The 17,469-nt window shown below is 41.0% G+C and overlaps 1 protein-coding gene across 2 annotated transcripts in view; it reads right to left on the bottom strand.

The window, feature by feature from the left end:
- PLXNC1 (plexin C1) overlaps window positions 1-17,469 on the bottom strand; it is a 160,564-nt gene that overhangs the window by 79,628 nt on the left and 63,467 nt on the right. For both annotated transcript variants that reach the window (XM_079773938.1, XM_079773939.1), the window contains exons 5-6: window positions 10,705-10,819; window positions 2,332-2,479 (exon numbers count right to left, since the gene is read on the bottom strand). In XM_079773938.1, coding sequence (XP_079630064.1) covers window positions 2,332-2,479; window positions 10,705-10,819 — 263 coding nt within the window. The remainder of the gene's footprint in view (window positions 1-2,331; window positions 2,480-10,704; window positions 10,820-17,469) is intronic.

The raw sequence follows: 17,469 nt of genomic DNA, 5'->3' as shown, positions 1-17,469 counted from the left end.
GGGACCAGTGCTACTCTGATGTTTCCACTGTCGCCCATTTTGGGTTGAATATCTTCTTCCTTGGATAAATGAATGGCAATAATAGATGCTATATATTTTTTTTTAAATAAAAGTCTTTCCTTGACAGAATAAGAAGCTGGTCTAATTTTATTGGCACCTCTAGTTTTCTTACTGAAATTTTAGCAGTGCGTGGTTTCAAAAGTCTGAGAAGCCTGACTTTCAGCGGCTTCTCTAGAGCAACCAAACTCATTCTGAAAGCCAGAGCGCCTCATCAAAGTCTGCGCACATAAAGCAGGCCTGTGCAAAATGGTGATCCTCTCTTCTGAGACAGGATGCTTGGCGGGCCGGCTGGACCTCTCAGCGAGAGCATTTGAGCAGGCACTCGCTGAGTGTCAGGAGAGCAAACACACGGGCATTCAGCACGGAGGCACCCAGAGAAAATACACGTCGATGGAATCCCCAAGTGTCCAGTGATGAAGACCCCCAAAGTCATACTCTCCTGAGTACCAACTGTACACAAATCACTGTTGGGGATATCACAGGGAAATAAAGCATTTGCAGTTATTACGGAGAGATAAGATAGCTCAGGTGAAAAACACAACCATGACGGCAGTCAAGGAAACACCCCGAGTGTTCTGAGGTCCATCAGCACCTGTGAGAGAACACGGGGTGCCGGAGCGACCCGGACAGTGAGAGCAGAATCCAGCAAAGCTCTTTGGAACACTTTCTCCCCAGTGTTTCAAAGCAGGGGGGGGGGGGGGGGGGGGCCAACAGGATTTGGTGAAAGGGGTGAGGTTACTCTAGGCCATGGACAAGGGTTTGAATGGTCATTGGCTAGCTGAGTGCAAGAGGTAGGAAGTGAGTTTGCTTGCTCAGAATATGCAAGGCATTCAGAAAAAAAAGGGTGGGCAAAGGGTTGGGTGCAATTGATGGAGGCTCTAAAAGCAACCAGCTAGCTTTACAAGGTAATCTCAAAAAACATCAGAAGCATATTTTATAGGTGAGCAAGATCTGCATTTTAATAACCAAAATTAACTAGAAGGACATCACAAAGCCTGTATAGTATGGGCAAAGAAGTGTGGAATATTGACATAATTTTTCAAGCAATTCAGACACAAACAGTCACTATGAGCCCAGTAGCGGAGAGGCACTTTTTAAGCTTGGCTCTCTGGCCGGTGCATTCAATTCCCTTTTGAGGGGTTTAGGGTTAATTAGGCAGCACCAGCTCTCACCACGAGCATCAGCTCCATTATGACCTCACCCCTTCTAGGAAGACTGCACCAGGAACTTGACTCTACTTCCAGTCTCTCTCTCACCCGCAGGGACTCATGGGTTCTCAGTCTGTCTACTGTAACTCATCACCATCTCTGGAATCCATCCTCTCTCCATCCCCATCTGCCTCAGTCTCAGCTCTCTCTGTCCACCTCACCTGGACCACTGCAACAGCCTTCCTTCTATCTGATCTTTCAGAATCAGTCTTCCCTCCTCTAGCCCATTCATTCATTCATTCATTCGTGCAGCAACAACAAAATCCACTGATTGAAAATGGCTACTTTGTGCCGGACACTTTGTGCCTTCTTTGGTGTCCATTTTTTATCACTTTGCTTTCCACCTGTCCCTACTCCATTTGCCTTAGCTACACAGAACCTCTTTTGGCTCCTTAAACAAAGCTTTTTCTCTCTATACCAGTGGGTCTCTGCTGAGAATAATACTCTTCCTCCTCTTCTTTGTCTGGCTCAAACCTACTCATCTTCTAGGAAGCTTTCCTTGTCCCCTCTGCCACCCCAAGTCCCGTTAGGCTTCCTTTTCATGTGCTTCCCATGGAACTTACACACTACACTGTAACAAGCTGTTTACTTGTTTCTACCCCAATAGGCTATAAACACCATGACCAAGGACCAGGTCAGTCTTTTTTTGGTTACTGTATCCCTAGCACCTAGCACAGTACCTGGCACATTGTAGTTGTTCAATAAATACTTCTTGTATGAATGAATGAATGCAAGGAACTTAATAGAATAGTGGCCACTCTATTCTCTCTTCTCACCAAGGACATCCCAACTCTTCAGATGTCTGAATTCTCTGAACCATTTGGATTGGGTCAGCCCAATGGCCTCTGGCTTTACTCCGCTTGCCTATCCAACTTACTGTCCTCTGTCGTCCTCAGTCACATCTGACAGTGGACTCCTGCAGTCACGGAAGTGGTAGAGCAGAGGTCTATAGCGTCGGACTATTCAGATTTTCTGTCATTTAACTTGCTTCCCGGGCCATTGAACTCAGGAGATTCTCTTGCCTTCTTCACTTTCTAATAAAAAGCACCAAATGTCCACTTACCTTTGTAGGAAGCTGCGGTCGGGATGCTGCAGGTGCAGGTCTCATTTGGCGCACTTTTCCCCTTGCAGAGCTCCCGGCCAGTGTCCACGTTCTTCACCACGCACCCCGAGTGTCTTGGAGAGACGCTTCCCACTAATGTCACTGTAGTCTGTGGGAGGAAGAAGGTGACCCGGGAACCAAATCACTGTCTTCGTCTCATTTCCATCCATTGCAGAATCTTAAGTGAACTCACCCTTTGACTCACCACAGAAGAATTTCTCAGATTGCAAACTTAAAGAAAGATGTTTCACTGGCCATTAGGTTTGCTCTTTTGTGAATCACATATTCAATTCTTGGACTGTTTCTCTTCCTAAACCCTTGCTTATAGGTGAGTATAAAACCGTCTCACCACCTTTATTATTTTATTTTTAAAAACATATATCTTTGATCCATCTGGAATTTATTTTTATATATAGTATGAGATAGGGTCCAACCTTAGTTTTAGCCAGATGGTTAATCAGCTATGTTGCAACCATTTACAAAACAAAACAAAAAACTCACTTGCCCAAGTGAACTGAAATACCATTTTTGTCATATATTAGATTACCATATATCTAGAATCTATTTCTGAGCTCTGCTCTGTTCCAGTGATCTACTGACCTAATTCTATTCCAATTCATCAAGTTTTTACTACTGTGACTTTAAACATATTTACTATCTGATAAGTATATTTATTATCCTTATTTTCATAACTTTCTTAGCATTTCCAAGATAATATTCTTCCATATAAAATTTAAGATCATTTTGTCCAAAGGGAGCAAAGATACTGAACTGGAATTGTACTAAATATATATACATTAATTTTTCATTTGTTTCCCTTTGGTCCAGGGTTCATTTAAGGGGGTGTACCTTTCCCTAGCTGGGTGGCTCAGTTGGTTGGAGAATCGTCCCATACACCAAGAGGTTGGGGGTTCAATTCCCAGGCACATACCCAGGTTGTGGGTTTGATCCCCAGTTGGGGTGTGTATGGGAGACAACCGATAGATGTTTCTCTTACATCGATGTTTCTCTCTCTCTCTCTCTCCCTTCCTCTGTCTCTAAGATCATTAAAACACACACACACAAAACATAACCTCAGGTGAGGATTAAAATAAATAAATAAATAAATAAATAAATAAATAAATAAGTAAGTAAGTAAGTAAGTAAGTAAATAAGAGGTGTACATTGATTTTCCAGGTGTCAGCTCTGTATTTCTTATTGCTGGTTGCTAAATCAGTTTATAGTTAAAGAAGGTGGCCTGTGAAATCTACTTTTAAAATTATTTAAGATTTTGTTTGTGGTGAAACATATGACCAAATTTGGAAGCGGTGACTGTTCTGTGGGTGTGTGTACACAAGGGGTCACAAAAATAAAACCATGAAATTGCCTCTAAAGCAACTTCCCCCCAATGAATTAACAAAAACAAGGCAGCCAGTCCTCCTGCTGAAAAGGAAACTTAAAGGAATGAATATGCCAATGGAGAGCCCCTTTGTAGCAGGCGCACAAAAGGGAAGTGGTGGGAAGGTGGGCTAGGTATTAGGAAGCTGGAGCAGGGAAAGTGGAAACCCTATTCCAAGACTGAAGAGCTCTGATCCCAGACAACCTGGGAAGGTCCATCTTCCATTATATTCTGACCTCTGCCCAGACTTTCTGTGTGGCCACCTAGGATTCTGCTGTCTTTTGTCCTCTCCTAGTAATAAGCTTGCTAAATCTATCTTAGCCCGGGGATCCACCCCATCTTCCTATTTTCAAAGAATTCTGTTTCTGGGCCATAGAATGATGCTGGGAGAAGGCAAGTTCTTACAGTCCAACCTGGAAGAACCTAAGTCCATCCATCTCTAGGGACTTGAGGCTAGTAACGTACCCCATGCCATTCCCACTAACTAGCTCATCTTCAACAAACGGCTGACCTCTCATCCCATCTGCCTTCTTCAACCCAGCATTTATAGCTGCACCACAATCTCAGCATACAGTCACATCACATATTACCCTGTATGCATATATATCTTAACTGTATTTTACTGTCCAAACATTTTAAGAAAAGTTTTTTAAAATCCCATTTTTACCAGTTGTTTTAAAATGTTCACATTTCCTTCCAGTTCTAACATACATAGTTTTAATATAACTATAATCATTGCATTTATTTATTCCATAAACATTTATCAAGCTCTTAACATGTGCCGAGAGCTACACAAAACACTGACTACTCTAGTAAACCAAACAGCTACAGTCCTCATCCTCAAAGAGCTTATAGTCTAGTATAGTGGTCGGCAAACTCATTAGTCAACAGAGCCAAATATCAACAGTACAACGATTGAGATTTCTTTTGAGAGCCGAAAACCGACTTCTGCACATGGGCCACGAAGTTTCAATCGCACTGTACATACGCGCTTGCACGTGGTATTTTGTGGAAGAGCCACACTCAAGGGGCCAAAGAGCCGCATGTGGCTCGCGAGCCGCAGTTTGCCGACTACTGGTCTAGTAGAGGGATGGAAAATCTAGTCTAGTTTTAGGGCCACACAGCATTAAGAGATCATTAAGAAAGGACAGAAGCCTGGGCTATGATGGTACAGTGGAAATGGACAGTGGATATGGAGGATTTGGGTGAGCAAATGGATGGAAAGAGGTACCATGTACTGAGATGGGACACAGTGAGGAAGAGGCCAATTTTGGGTAGAAAATTCAAGATTTCAATTTTGGGTGTGTTTAGTATGTGATACTTGTGTGATAATCAAGGGATATGGGCCTGGAGCTTGGACGCACTATCTGGGGTTGAGATAAAGGAGACATGAACATATAGGTGACTCATAAAGCTATGGGAGTGGGTAAGACTGTCTGTGGATAAAGGAGAGAGTCAGAAGAGAGGAAGAGCCAAAACTGGGCCTGAAACAACTCTAATATTTAGCGTCAGGGAGAGAAGGAGCCAGCAAGGGAGGCTGAGGCATGGCCGAGGAAAAGAAAGACAGCATGGACAGGGTCTGCAATGAAAAAGGTTTCAAGAATCTGGCCAGTCAGCCAGGTAGGATGAGGACTTCTGGCATCTGCTGAAATGGCTACATGGAGTCAACCAGTGACCTCAGGGAGAACAGTTTCCAGGGGACAGTGGGGCAAAAGCCAGTTTGGGGTGATCTGAAAATAGGAAAAAGCAAGTTTTTCTCAAGTGTCGTGGAAGGAGAGGTTAGCTAGGAAGTTGAAGGTATTTTCACGTGATTTTGGGTTCCAGATGAACATGGTTAAAAAGCTGAAGCCTTGGCCCTAGACGGTTTGGCTCAGTGGACAGAGCGTCGGCCTGCGGACTGAAGGGTCCTGGGTTTGATTCCGGTCAAGGGCACATGCCTGGGTTGTGGGCTCGGTCCCCAGTAGCGAGCCTGCAGGAGGCAGCTAATCAATGATTCTCTCATCGTTGATGTTTTTCTCTCTCTCTCCCTCTCCCTTCCTCTCTGAAATCAATTAAAAAAAAAAAAAAAAGCTGAAGCCTTGGCTTAATAAACCCAACATAGATCCTCAGCAAGTTGATAGTTCTTTCTTGAACTACAATGAATAAAGAGAAACTGAAGACACAATGGATCCGATAAAGTTTGAGTGTCAATTAACTGATAATGTCCATGGGGCCAAGGAACATTCCGCCAGGTCAACAATACGCCTTATTTTACTTAACCATTCCCATTATTGCCAAGCAATTCCATCATTTCCAGGTTTCTAATTCTATAAATGCTACTGCAATAGCATCTGTATGTTTCTGGGTTTTCTTCTTTCAAGTTACTTCTTCAGAATTCTAAGCCTGGAATTGCTGCTTGCAACAGAATGAATATATTTATGACTTTTGAAACATACTGCCAAATTGCTTTCCAAAAGGATTGTGCTAATTGGCATTGCCAACACTAGGTGTTAGCATATCTTATTATCACTTTAATTGTATTTATTTGGTAACTGGTGAAGTTGAACATATTGCCATATCTATGTCTAACTCTCTAAACCTCTTCTTGTGAGAATATACACTTTGCCCACTTACTTTTGGTGTCTTGATATATTTCTTTTTAATTTTTCCCAGCTTTAATATCTTGCAATTAATATTTTGTTTATTGCAAATGTTTTCCCAATGCATGTGATTTATTTTTTTGTATAGATTTTAAAAATCAAGTTTATGAATATTTTTGTTATTTTATACTATATTGCTTCAAAGCTAAGAAAATTATACTTCCCAATTATTTGATACTCAATTCTATTTTCTGTCAGCTTTTTTAATTAACTTCTTAATTAGCCTAAATTTTATTTTTACATTTAATGTAAAATGTGAATTAAATTACAGTTTTATATTGTAAGCCAGTTATCTCAGTCCCTTTTATGAAATAATTATTGTGTTTCCTCTTATTTTATGGCATTTGATCTTTAAAAGTTTTACATCTACTTCTCAGCTTTTTACTCTGTTTCATGGAATAGAATAAAAAGTATATTCCCATTTTTAAACCAGAATCATGGGTTGAATTATTGTCATTATATATATGTTTACAATCATATGGAAATGGTCTTGCTTAAATAATTTTCTTTTTTCAAAATATATTTTGGATATTCTTAACCAGTTCATATTATTCCAGATGAATTTATATTAACTTTAAGACAGAGTCTATTCAAATTTTCACTGGGATTACATAAAATCTAGAAAATAGATTGAGGAAGATGTGACATTTTTATGATATCTTCCCGCCAAGAAAACAGTATGTGTCTGGATATGTTCAAGATGCTTTTCATATCTTCTAAGAAAATACCTTGTGTGTTTTTTATTTTTATTTATGCTTTTAATTGATAAGGTTTCCCTATTATGAATTATAAATAGCCTCAATAGATCACTGCCCTACATTCTAGTTACTATTAGAAAAAAAAATGCTTAAGACAAGCTGTTATAGAGCCAAAATTACTATCTTTGGTAGTTGTCTTCAACATGCATCTCCAAGTAAACATGACTTTAAATATAAGGTATATAAGATTAAACCTGAGAATTTCTGTTGTTTTGATGAATGGGACCTTTTATTAATGGACATTAACAGTTTGTTTTACTTCACATGTAAATAAGGCTATTGATATTTAAATGCTTATTGAACACTTAACACTGTGTTTTACTTTTATTAATTTAAATAGTTATAAAAGCTAATATGATATACAACCACTTAAGAGTAGCAAACAATGATATTTTTATCTATTCCAGTCCAATAATTATTCCTATACTCATTTCTTATATTACTGGACTGGACAGAACTGAAAATTATGTTGACTGAATTAGTGATGGTGAAATTCCTTGTTTTCATTATAATTTGTAAAAGAATGTTTCTAGTGACTCTCCTTTAAAATCCATGCTCTTTGTGGGAAATACTTCATTCTGGTGTTTTTGTTTTTATCAGTATAAGCCATTTTTACTGCATGTTAAAATCTCCTTATCAGTAGACACAAACATAATTTTACATAGTGTGAGAACGGGATATGCCATTCATCCTTTTTTGTGTTTGTGTTTTTTTACTTATCTATGTCTTCCCTCTCCACCACATCAGGCATTCCATCAGGGGAGCTAATGTTTCCAACCTCGTAATCAATTCTTCCACATTTTTCTCAAATAACCATGAAGAGATATATACACATAAACTTAGATAGGGACTTTTTGATCCATACATATTTTTCTGCATCTTGCTGTTTTTACTCAACCTCATAGAAATCCCTCTAAGATAACTGGATTGCTTTAATTATTTCTTTTTAATGCTGGTTTCTTCATGAGGATGAGAATATACTACCTTCTCATTGTTTTGTGTAAAGAGATTAAGCTTCTTGGGAACAGAGTCTCTGTGTTATATGGGGGTTTTCTCTACCTAGAAAGTTACTACAATGCTATGAGGTATAAGATGGGCAGTTTGCAAACACTATGAACAGAGCTAGTGGGTAGAATGGAGGAAAACCATAGAGTGCCCTCTCTGTAGGTCAGGATCAGGTATTATTTAAATAAACAAAGATCTGCCTGACCTGCGTAGCTCAGTGGTTGAGCATTGACCTATGAACCAGGAGGTCACAGTTCGATTCCTAGTCAGGGCACATGCTCAGGTTGCAGGCTCCATCCCCAGTGTGGGGTGTGCAGGAAGTAGCCCATTAACGATTTTCTCTCATCATTGATGTTTCTATCTCTCCCTCTCACTTCCTCTCTGAAATCAATTAAAATATATTTTAAAAAAGAATAAAAATAAATCCTATATAATAAAGAGGTAATATGGAAATTGACCGTCACACCCTTGTACAAGATGGCCGCCCCCATGTGGTCACAAGATGGCTCCCAGGGGAAGGCAGTTGTGGGCAATCAGGCCAGCAGGGGAGGGCAGTTAGGGGTGACCAGGACTGCAGTGGAGGGCAGTTAGGGGCAACCTGGCTGGCAGAGGAGGGCAGTTAGGCGTCAATCAGGCTGGCAGAGGAATTGTTAGGGGGTGATCAGACTGGCAGACAGAAGTGGTTAGGGGCAATCAGGCAGACAGGCAGGTGAGCAGTTGGGAACCAGCAGTCCCGGATTGTGAGAGGGATCCCAGATTGGAGAGGGTGCAGGCTGGGCTGAGGAACACTCCGCCCCCCCCTACCCAGTGCACGAATTTTGTGCACTCAACCTCTAGTAAAAAAATAAACAAAGACCTGAGACTTTCGGGTAGGTCATGAACGACCATAGGACAGAAATATTTTTGAAATATTGTGACCAACAGATGGAGTCAAATGTCCTAACAACACTGTTAAAATAATCAGTCCAAACTTGGTTTCAAAGGCTAGTTTGACTCAAATTACTAAATCCTTATCTCCTTTATCTTGAGAGTGATGATGAGCTGGAGAGATTGAGTAATGGTTGTGTGGGAAGACTAGAGGGATTAGGGTAAACCACAGAGAGACTCGAGGGGGGAGGGAAGTAGTAGTGGCTATTTGGGTGGTAAACAATTTTTGTATGATCCAGACTAGATATAAATGGTAGTTAATTTATAAGAGTGAACCCCAAGATAGGTAAGCAAATTGCATAAGCAGCACTTTTTATTTAATAAACAAGTTCCATTCCCTCACTATATTTAGCTGCATTGTTACCCCTACAATTTTCAAAATGACAGAAGAAAAATATATCTTGCATAATCTTAACCACTTATCAGAGTCCTGGGTAGATTCAAGGGTCATGGTATTTTCTATCACTCTCTATCAGCACCAACGATTTTTTCAGACTGAAATAAAAATTTGGTCATGCCTATGCTTAGATGCCTGCGCACTTTTTTTACAGTATCTATTCACTCTTGACTCAGGCCTGTTTGGATGAAGGCTTTGAAAGTTCTTCTTACACCCCCTCCCCGCAGGAAGACAATAGAAAGTGACAACAACCAAAAAACTTTAAACCCTGAGTTCTGATCAGTCATGACTTGAAAGCTTGATTCTTTTATTATTTATCGCTCATTAAATGCTCTGGCTCTCCTTTATTAAATGTTAAATCATCTTAAGTGGTATGGTGCTTGCTAGTTGAAATGGCAAAGTGTAAGAGAAAAAAGAAAATGGCCCATTTCCTTATTAATGTGACATTCAAATAAAACAGAGTGAGGTCAACTGGCTGCTGAGGGGGGTTCTGTACAATCATTCATAATACAAGAGCCATAATTAGGGAGACAAAGTCTCCTTACAGCACGTTGAGATAGCAGGGCAGGAATTCCATCTTCCCACAGGATATGGTTAGTATGTGAATCAGAAAATGCTTGAATATACTCATTTCTTCCTTTCTCTCATCCAGAGACAGGGTTGACTGGCAGTTCAGCCTTGGCAGGAGCCCACTGGCTTTCTTTCCAAGGGACCCCACTTACAATATTCACTGCCCACAGTGGTTTCTCTCCACTCTACCAATAGTGCTTGAAGCCACGTTCATAAAATAGCTGTCAGGAGAAGCCTGAACACACAAGGAAAAGGCATCATAAAACGAAACAAAATTCTACACTAAACCACATTTAAGGCATCTTATTGACCATGAGTGTTGATTTCTTCTTTCTCTATTTTTTAAATCAATATGTTCTCATAAGACATTAAAAGTCCATCTTTTCTTTAAATTCAACTATTCAGGTTCATCTGCAGCTCCACGGGGTAACTGACTGCACGTGGACAGGCCCGCGGTGTGTCCTGGTCTCTGCTATCTCCCTAGCACCTTGCAGAGTGCACGGTGTCTGGGAGGCTCTCACTATTAGTTAATTAAGTGAACGACTCTCCTAACCAAGCATATTTGATCGCTAATAGGGATTTTACACACAGAAGGAAGTTAGCATCAATTGTGCAAAACGAGACAATACAATGGATACAAATGAAGACCTTTCCTCTTACCTTATCTTTACTTCTTTGAGAGATGCGAATTTGAGGGCACATTTTAGCTCCTGACGAAATATCCAGCCAGTTTTCCGAGTTCTCGGAATGTACACAATCATCTTTAAAAGTACACCTATTAAAAAAAGGGAGGGCAACAAAACAGCAACCCCACACATGCATTAGTTAAAACTTTCTCACACTGGCGTCAGTACAAAATCCCAAGCTTTGTATAGTGGATTATTGATTTTGAGAAAGAATAGGAATGAGAAGCTAAAACCATGAAAAGCAACAGGAACACAGCAGAGCGTGTTTCCCATCATGTCTGGGAGCAGAGAACAAATGCAAACAACATGTTGAACTTGGACTCCAGAGCCATCTCTTTAGTTGCCATCTCCAAATACATCACAAGCACAGCCTGTCACAGATTCTGAAATTAAAGAGCTCCCTCCTAGAAAAGCCTAGCAAAGTAAGCCCAAGAAAGGGTTTATATACTATCATATTTTAGGTTTGCAATTCACTCCCAGAATACTGACCTATTGCAGAAATTATTTTGTAGTAAAAAAACAAAAAAAAACAAAACACACACACACACACACACACACACACACAATACATTACTATTTTGTACTTTCTCAGTATGATAATGAAATAAAAATATGTCAAGGGCAGAGTCTTCCCAAGAATTTGATAAGATATTCCATAACTGTGTGCTACATAACATTTATTTATTCAGATATACCAAATTATATCAAAAGATATGGGGGAGGCACTTTCCAGGGCCACTTTCCCAAGTCAGTCAGCTCACAGGAGGCCCCCAATGAACCAAGCTGTGTTCAGGGCCAGCTACTCTGAAAACATGATCAGAAGCGGAGTGCTGAGATCACTTGGTTTGCTCCATGTCTCGGTCACTCCAGGTCATGCTGACTTGGGGCCTCTTGCTTCCCCAGAGGGCTGCCAGCCCGATAGGAAGAACGAGCGCCCAGGGCCACGTTATTTCCAAGGGGCGTTGGACTCCACAGACATTTCATCAAACAATGTCAAGGAGAGAAGAAAACCTCTCTGTTATCTCTGTCTCCTGAGGGACAACGGCTCAAGTGAAGAGTTGGGAGAGAACAGTGACGCTCGCTATTGTAAAAGAAACTGAAAATTCATGAATCATGAGATTGAAATGCAACCCGACGGTAACTCCATTCAGTGTGGGAGTCCCTGAGAGGATCCGAGTAGAATGAGATGTGGGCCCAAACAGTGTATTTGATATGCATTGACATTTTACAGGTGTTTCTTTCTTCTTCCCTCCCTCCCCGCCCTTCTCTCTTTTAAAATTCTTAAGAATTTAGGCCCCATGATTTTGTCTTTGAGCTCTGTGCTAATTTGAATATGACAAAAATAGAACAGGAAGCCAGTGAGTTTCATTAAACATCATCCGCAAGCACAATATTCTCAGCATGTCATATTATGACATTTTGGGGAGCCCTGTTTCCAGTGAGGGCGCCTGTGTCTGAACTCACCTACATCTGTGCCAGTTCCTCCTCTAACACCTGACCACGGGGATTTTCACCAGCAATTCTCCAAAGCCATACATTTATCTGACCCTTGATGGCTAGCTCGTCTGTCACGGACATGTAGTTCAAATACAGTCACCTCTCAAAGTCAGGGGGAGTTAGCAATGAAGGGACATGTACCACTGGACTGGAAATCAGAGACTGATGAGGCTGGTTTCTAATTCTGTAATTGGAAAAGATTATGACTGGCAAGAACAAACTGCCTCTCAGGGGCTCTCCGGTTTGTACGAGGCACTTCCTCTGCCGATAAGAAAGAAAAAAAAAAAGCCAGTTTTACAGAGGCGTACAAATATTTTGTAGGCTCTTAATGCTGCCTGGGAGTCAAGGCCCAAGGCTGCCAAAAAAACAAGTGTAAAGTATTTCATACAAATAGTGCTACGATTTGCCAATTTGTAGGCAGAAAACAGTAGTGCCACTGAGTTATCACTCTCTTTTCTGAACTCCTATAGCATTTCTTGTCGGAAGCACACGTTTTGGTATTTAATCATATGCTGCCTTGAATTACAACTTAACTGTTTCCTATGTCTATGTCATTTCTCCCCGAGTAAGCTCTAAGCTCCTCAAAGGAAGAGAGAGGATGTCTTTAATATTTCTTCAGCAAATCCCTCAGTGTCTGGCAGCATGATATGCAAATACTAGGGTTTCAATAAATATGTTTGAATAAATGGATGAAATATGAAATCTCTATAGGTCCTTTCTGTTGGTGATTTTTCTCTCTAGAGTTTCCCTATGATTTATGTCTGACTCCTACTTACAGTAAGGAGACTATTTTTAACGTAAGCTAAAAGTTCACATCTGGGGTTGGAGAGGGAACAAATTAGGAGTTGAAGTTTTTAGTTTATCTTTTGTAAGAAAATGTGTGTGTGTGTGTGTGTGTGTGTGTGTGTGTGTGTGTGTGTATGTGTATGAAATAGACCTTCCAATTCCTATTTTGTGTAAGGTAAAAACAAAATCTAACCATGTTAAGCAACTAAACATGAATTCCTTGTTTATAAATCATTTTTGAAATGTCTAAACCCCCATTCCTTGCTTCTCACCATTTAAAATATAAAATGGAAAAAAATAAAAAAACCGAACCGTGACACCAAGAATGTATAACCAGATGGCCAACCAACAACAGTGCCTTATTACTTCTCCAATATTGCAAGCTACAAAATCTTCATGGCAGCACATTACCCACACATTCCAACTTCTCACGGAAGGAGAGCAGACCTTAGAGCGCCTACATTTTAGTAAACAAAACCAGTTACTATGAAATGATCCCTTTTGAAAGCTAAGCCTCTGACTCCCATGTATGAACAAAAGCAATGGTCAAGTGCATAAACACTTAAGCCATTGCTCAAATAAAATTAAAATCTCAGTCAGACGCGAGGCTTGGTGCGGGGGATCCTCAATGAGTCACTCCCAGATAGACCGATTTCTTAATTGGCTTCATTTCATTTCCTTCAGGCCACAGCTAGGAGGGAGATTGGATTCGCTTTGGGATGAGTGAACTCTGGAGAAAATGGCAGAGACATTACCATACACCACTGCTTTTGCCCCAGCTGCTGCTGGGAGTCCACCCCAACGTCCTAAGATCCCAGTCAGTATTTTATTTGTCTAGTCCTTTATTCAGCTAGATCTCATGCTCACATGACAAGGCCAATGTGCAACACTAGCCCATTCGCAAATTAGGAAATGAAACAATCTCAAATGCAAAGAAAAAATTGCTTGAATTAAAAAAAAACAACAACTCACCAATAAGTTAATTAAAAAAAGCTTTCCTTAGGTGAAAAACATTGTATTCAGAAACAATTCAGTGAATGAAACTATTTAAGAAGGCTTGTTCTTATCAGTTTGCTATAAAATCTGCTGTACAGCTTAATTTACTCTAAATAGTAAGAGTTTGATATTCCACTCAACTATGTGTGTACATGGACCACCCCTCCCCCACCCCTAACTCCTAATAAAGTATGTTCAAAACCTACCCAGGCCCCGACTCATGAACAGGGAGATTCCAGACATTTGTTTCTAAGTTTGCTGGTTAGAACTCAGAAAATATTTTCATTCTGTGGGTTTGCTTCCTGAGTTTATGGAAATCTGTCTAAACCCTAACATCCGCTAGTAACTACCCCACCACACAGCTGCATGGACATGGACGGGACGCTGCCCCATGCCAGGTACTGGTCTGAGGGTTGGCAGTTAGTACTTCCCCGCTAGTCCTCACACAGCCTCATTGTATAGGGATGAAACCGACGCTCAGACAACTGCAACACCATGCCAAGGTCACACAGCCAAGGGACAGCAGTCTGGCTTCAGAGCCACACAGCTGGCCTCTCAGTTGCATGGCTTCCTATGAGCCCAGCTGCCATTCATAAGGTGCACAAGGATAAAGACCCTCAGAGTTCCTCCTGGACTAATGGGGTCCCACAGTGCTGCAGGATGGGGCTGGGACTTGGTTAGGACAAGGCGACGGAGATGAGACCTGCAGCAGCAGAGAATAAAGCAAGCGAGGAATAGTCTCTAGGATGAAAAGGGCAGCAAGGATTTAGGATTTAGGAGGGGTGGGGATTTTGAGAGGTCTCTAATTTTCACCGATCACCCCGAACACAGAATATCCAACTATAGGTTCAGATTTCAGGAGGCCCCAGCTTAAAAAACGATTGTGCTTTTAAAAATGTGCTTGCAAACCATCTGTTTGTAATATGGAATACCTTTTCTCCCCATAGAACTAATGTTATGAACAGTGATTAGGTTTTCAGGTTCGTTCACAAAACCCATTTATCCATAATGTTACCTCAATAGTACATATTTGCAATAAAAGAGAAGCAGAGAACAATGAGATCGCACCATTTGCATTATATAGTAGTTTTTCTTCTTTACTTATTTGTGTTTCGGCTCAGCTGGTAACCTGGGAACAGTGCCCAGCTGGATTGACTTTTACATTTATTATTATAGTATTGTATTTATACAGTTTTTTCTATTTTTTAATAAGTATGGCTTAAATTATTAATTGTTTCCATGCCAACATAAAGAACTGGGAGACCCACCTCTGAGCAGGAGCTGAAGCTTCCAGGCAGGTGAAATGCCCGTGGGCCAGGCTGGGGGACCTTGAGGACCTCAGAATCCCTCAGTAAAAATTTACCACTTACTCAACCTTGAAATAGAAACTCTGAACTCAGAAATACAACTTCTACTTTGGGCCCCTGGAATTTCATCAGCATCCTTTAATGTAATTGTTCACCAAGAGCAGACAGTCCCTGAGAAAACTGATAACTAAATACCAGATAATTGGCCTGAATGTGGGGGTTGGTGAGACCCCGTTCCAAAGAGTCTATGCTGATATAATATCAGAAAACTTGTAACAAGGAAACAATCCAGCCTCTCCTTCAGGGGTCAGGAGACGGTGTCCACCCTGGGGGGACGTTTTGCTACAAAAGCATCCCAAGGTCTCTGCCAAGTGACTTGAAACAGATGTCTGTATTTTTAGGAAAGGCACAGAGCCCAGAGGAGGGCCAGGTGCTCCCCGGAATCAGGGGACTTTCATTAACATTGTCAGTCCATGTGATGAAGAAACCAAACTCAATTGAATAGAAAAAAAAAAAAAAGGAAGCCGTAGTGACAAAGTCTGAAGTCAAGGCGTCCAGACTCAGGGAAATGCCAAAACACAAGACCAAAATGCTGCTGAGACAGCTGAAAAACTGGATCGTCATAGCTGGGGCTGAAAGTCATGATAAAATTATGCTAATCACAGAGGAAATTTAGATTTTTTTTACAGAAGCAAAAACATCCAACATGCCAGGCAACATTCTTTCATGTGATTTGGTTCATTTATTCTTCACAACAAACCTATGGGTAGGTATAATAATTGCTTTGCAGATGGAGAAACTGAGGCATGGAAGGCTCCATATTGCTTTCCCAGGGCCACAGACTTAGTAAGCAGAGGTGCTGAGACACAAAGCCAGGCAGTTTAGCTTCTAAGTCAATGGTCTCACTTCCTATCCTAAATTGTCTCTCACAAGAGCTAATACTTAACTGAACCATTCCCATGGGCCAGACACTGTTTCTAGGGCTTTCTGGGAATTTACTCATTGATCCTCACAACCTTTTCCCCATAAAGGGGAAATTTCAGAGATGAGGAAACTGAGATGCAGACAGATTAGACAGGATGGCATGAATCTTAGCAGTCTGGCATTGGTGTCCATATCTCACTGCTATGCCAAATTCCTCAAAATTGTACCAGGATAGCAACATCATAAATGCTAAGATAACAGTAAATAGGTCCACCCAGAACATGAGCCATACAGGAAAATATAGGTTTTATTTCATTTCTCAAAGTGTGTTCTATGGGTTGTTTGGGGTGTTCATGTTAAGGGTTTTATTGCTAAGAAGTTTGGGAAACACTAGTTAAGTTTCTCTGGTGCAGGACTTCTCAGAGCCTTGAATATAATAGTGTGCTTTATAACTTCCCAAGACAGGATTGAATGATGCACTGTCTTCCAACTTTTTGATTGAGGGTCAGAAGTTCTAGTCACACACATTGGAAAACACTCATTGAGCCCCATCTTGGTTAATGAGCAGCAATCCAAATGGTGGATCAAATTAGAAAACTTTGGCCTTTTGGGGGGCTCTTTTTCTCAACTGTCATACTCAATTGAACATGATCTACTAATTCTAAGCATCACTCGGTGCTATCTCCTGCATTCCACCCTCCCCCATCTCTTCTAGCCTGGGCCCCTGCAGCAACTTTTTAGTTGGTCTCCCTCCTTCCCACCTCCAGTGGCTCCAATCAGCTTCCACGCCGATATCTAGGTCATGCTCAAGCACAAAGCTGATTCTATCACTTTCTGATTAAAATTTTTCAATGGCACCCTTCCGCCTACTTCAAACTCCTCTACCCATGTGCCTGCTTTTCATGACCTGGAGCCTAGAACACAAGCTTCTACGCCCCTTTCTTTACCCACACACTATGATCTAGCCCCTCCCTTCCTCTCCAAATGCACCCCAGGTAATTGTGCGTTGATAAGTCTGTCTCTCTATTTAGCCTGTAAGCTCTTAAAAACACAGATCCTAATATCTAGTACATCGCACCTAGCAGAGAGCAGTTATTTGATAAACACATGCAGTGCAAGCATCCCAGCTCTTCCTAGCAGGTCTGCCCTTACTGTCCAGAACGCCCTGGCGCCTGCAATACTTGGTGAGATTGTGTTCCTTGTTCAGACTTGTTCAATGTCACCTTCTC

Source organism: Cnephaeus nilssonii (genome assembly GCF_951640355.1).
Source record: "Cnephaeus nilssonii genome assembly, chromosome: 6".
Taxonomy (NCBI): Eukaryota; Metazoa; Chordata; class Mammalia; order Chiroptera; family Vespertilionidae; genus Cnephaeus; species Cnephaeus nilssonii.
This window is presented reverse-complemented; position numbering and strand designations above follow the sequence as displayed.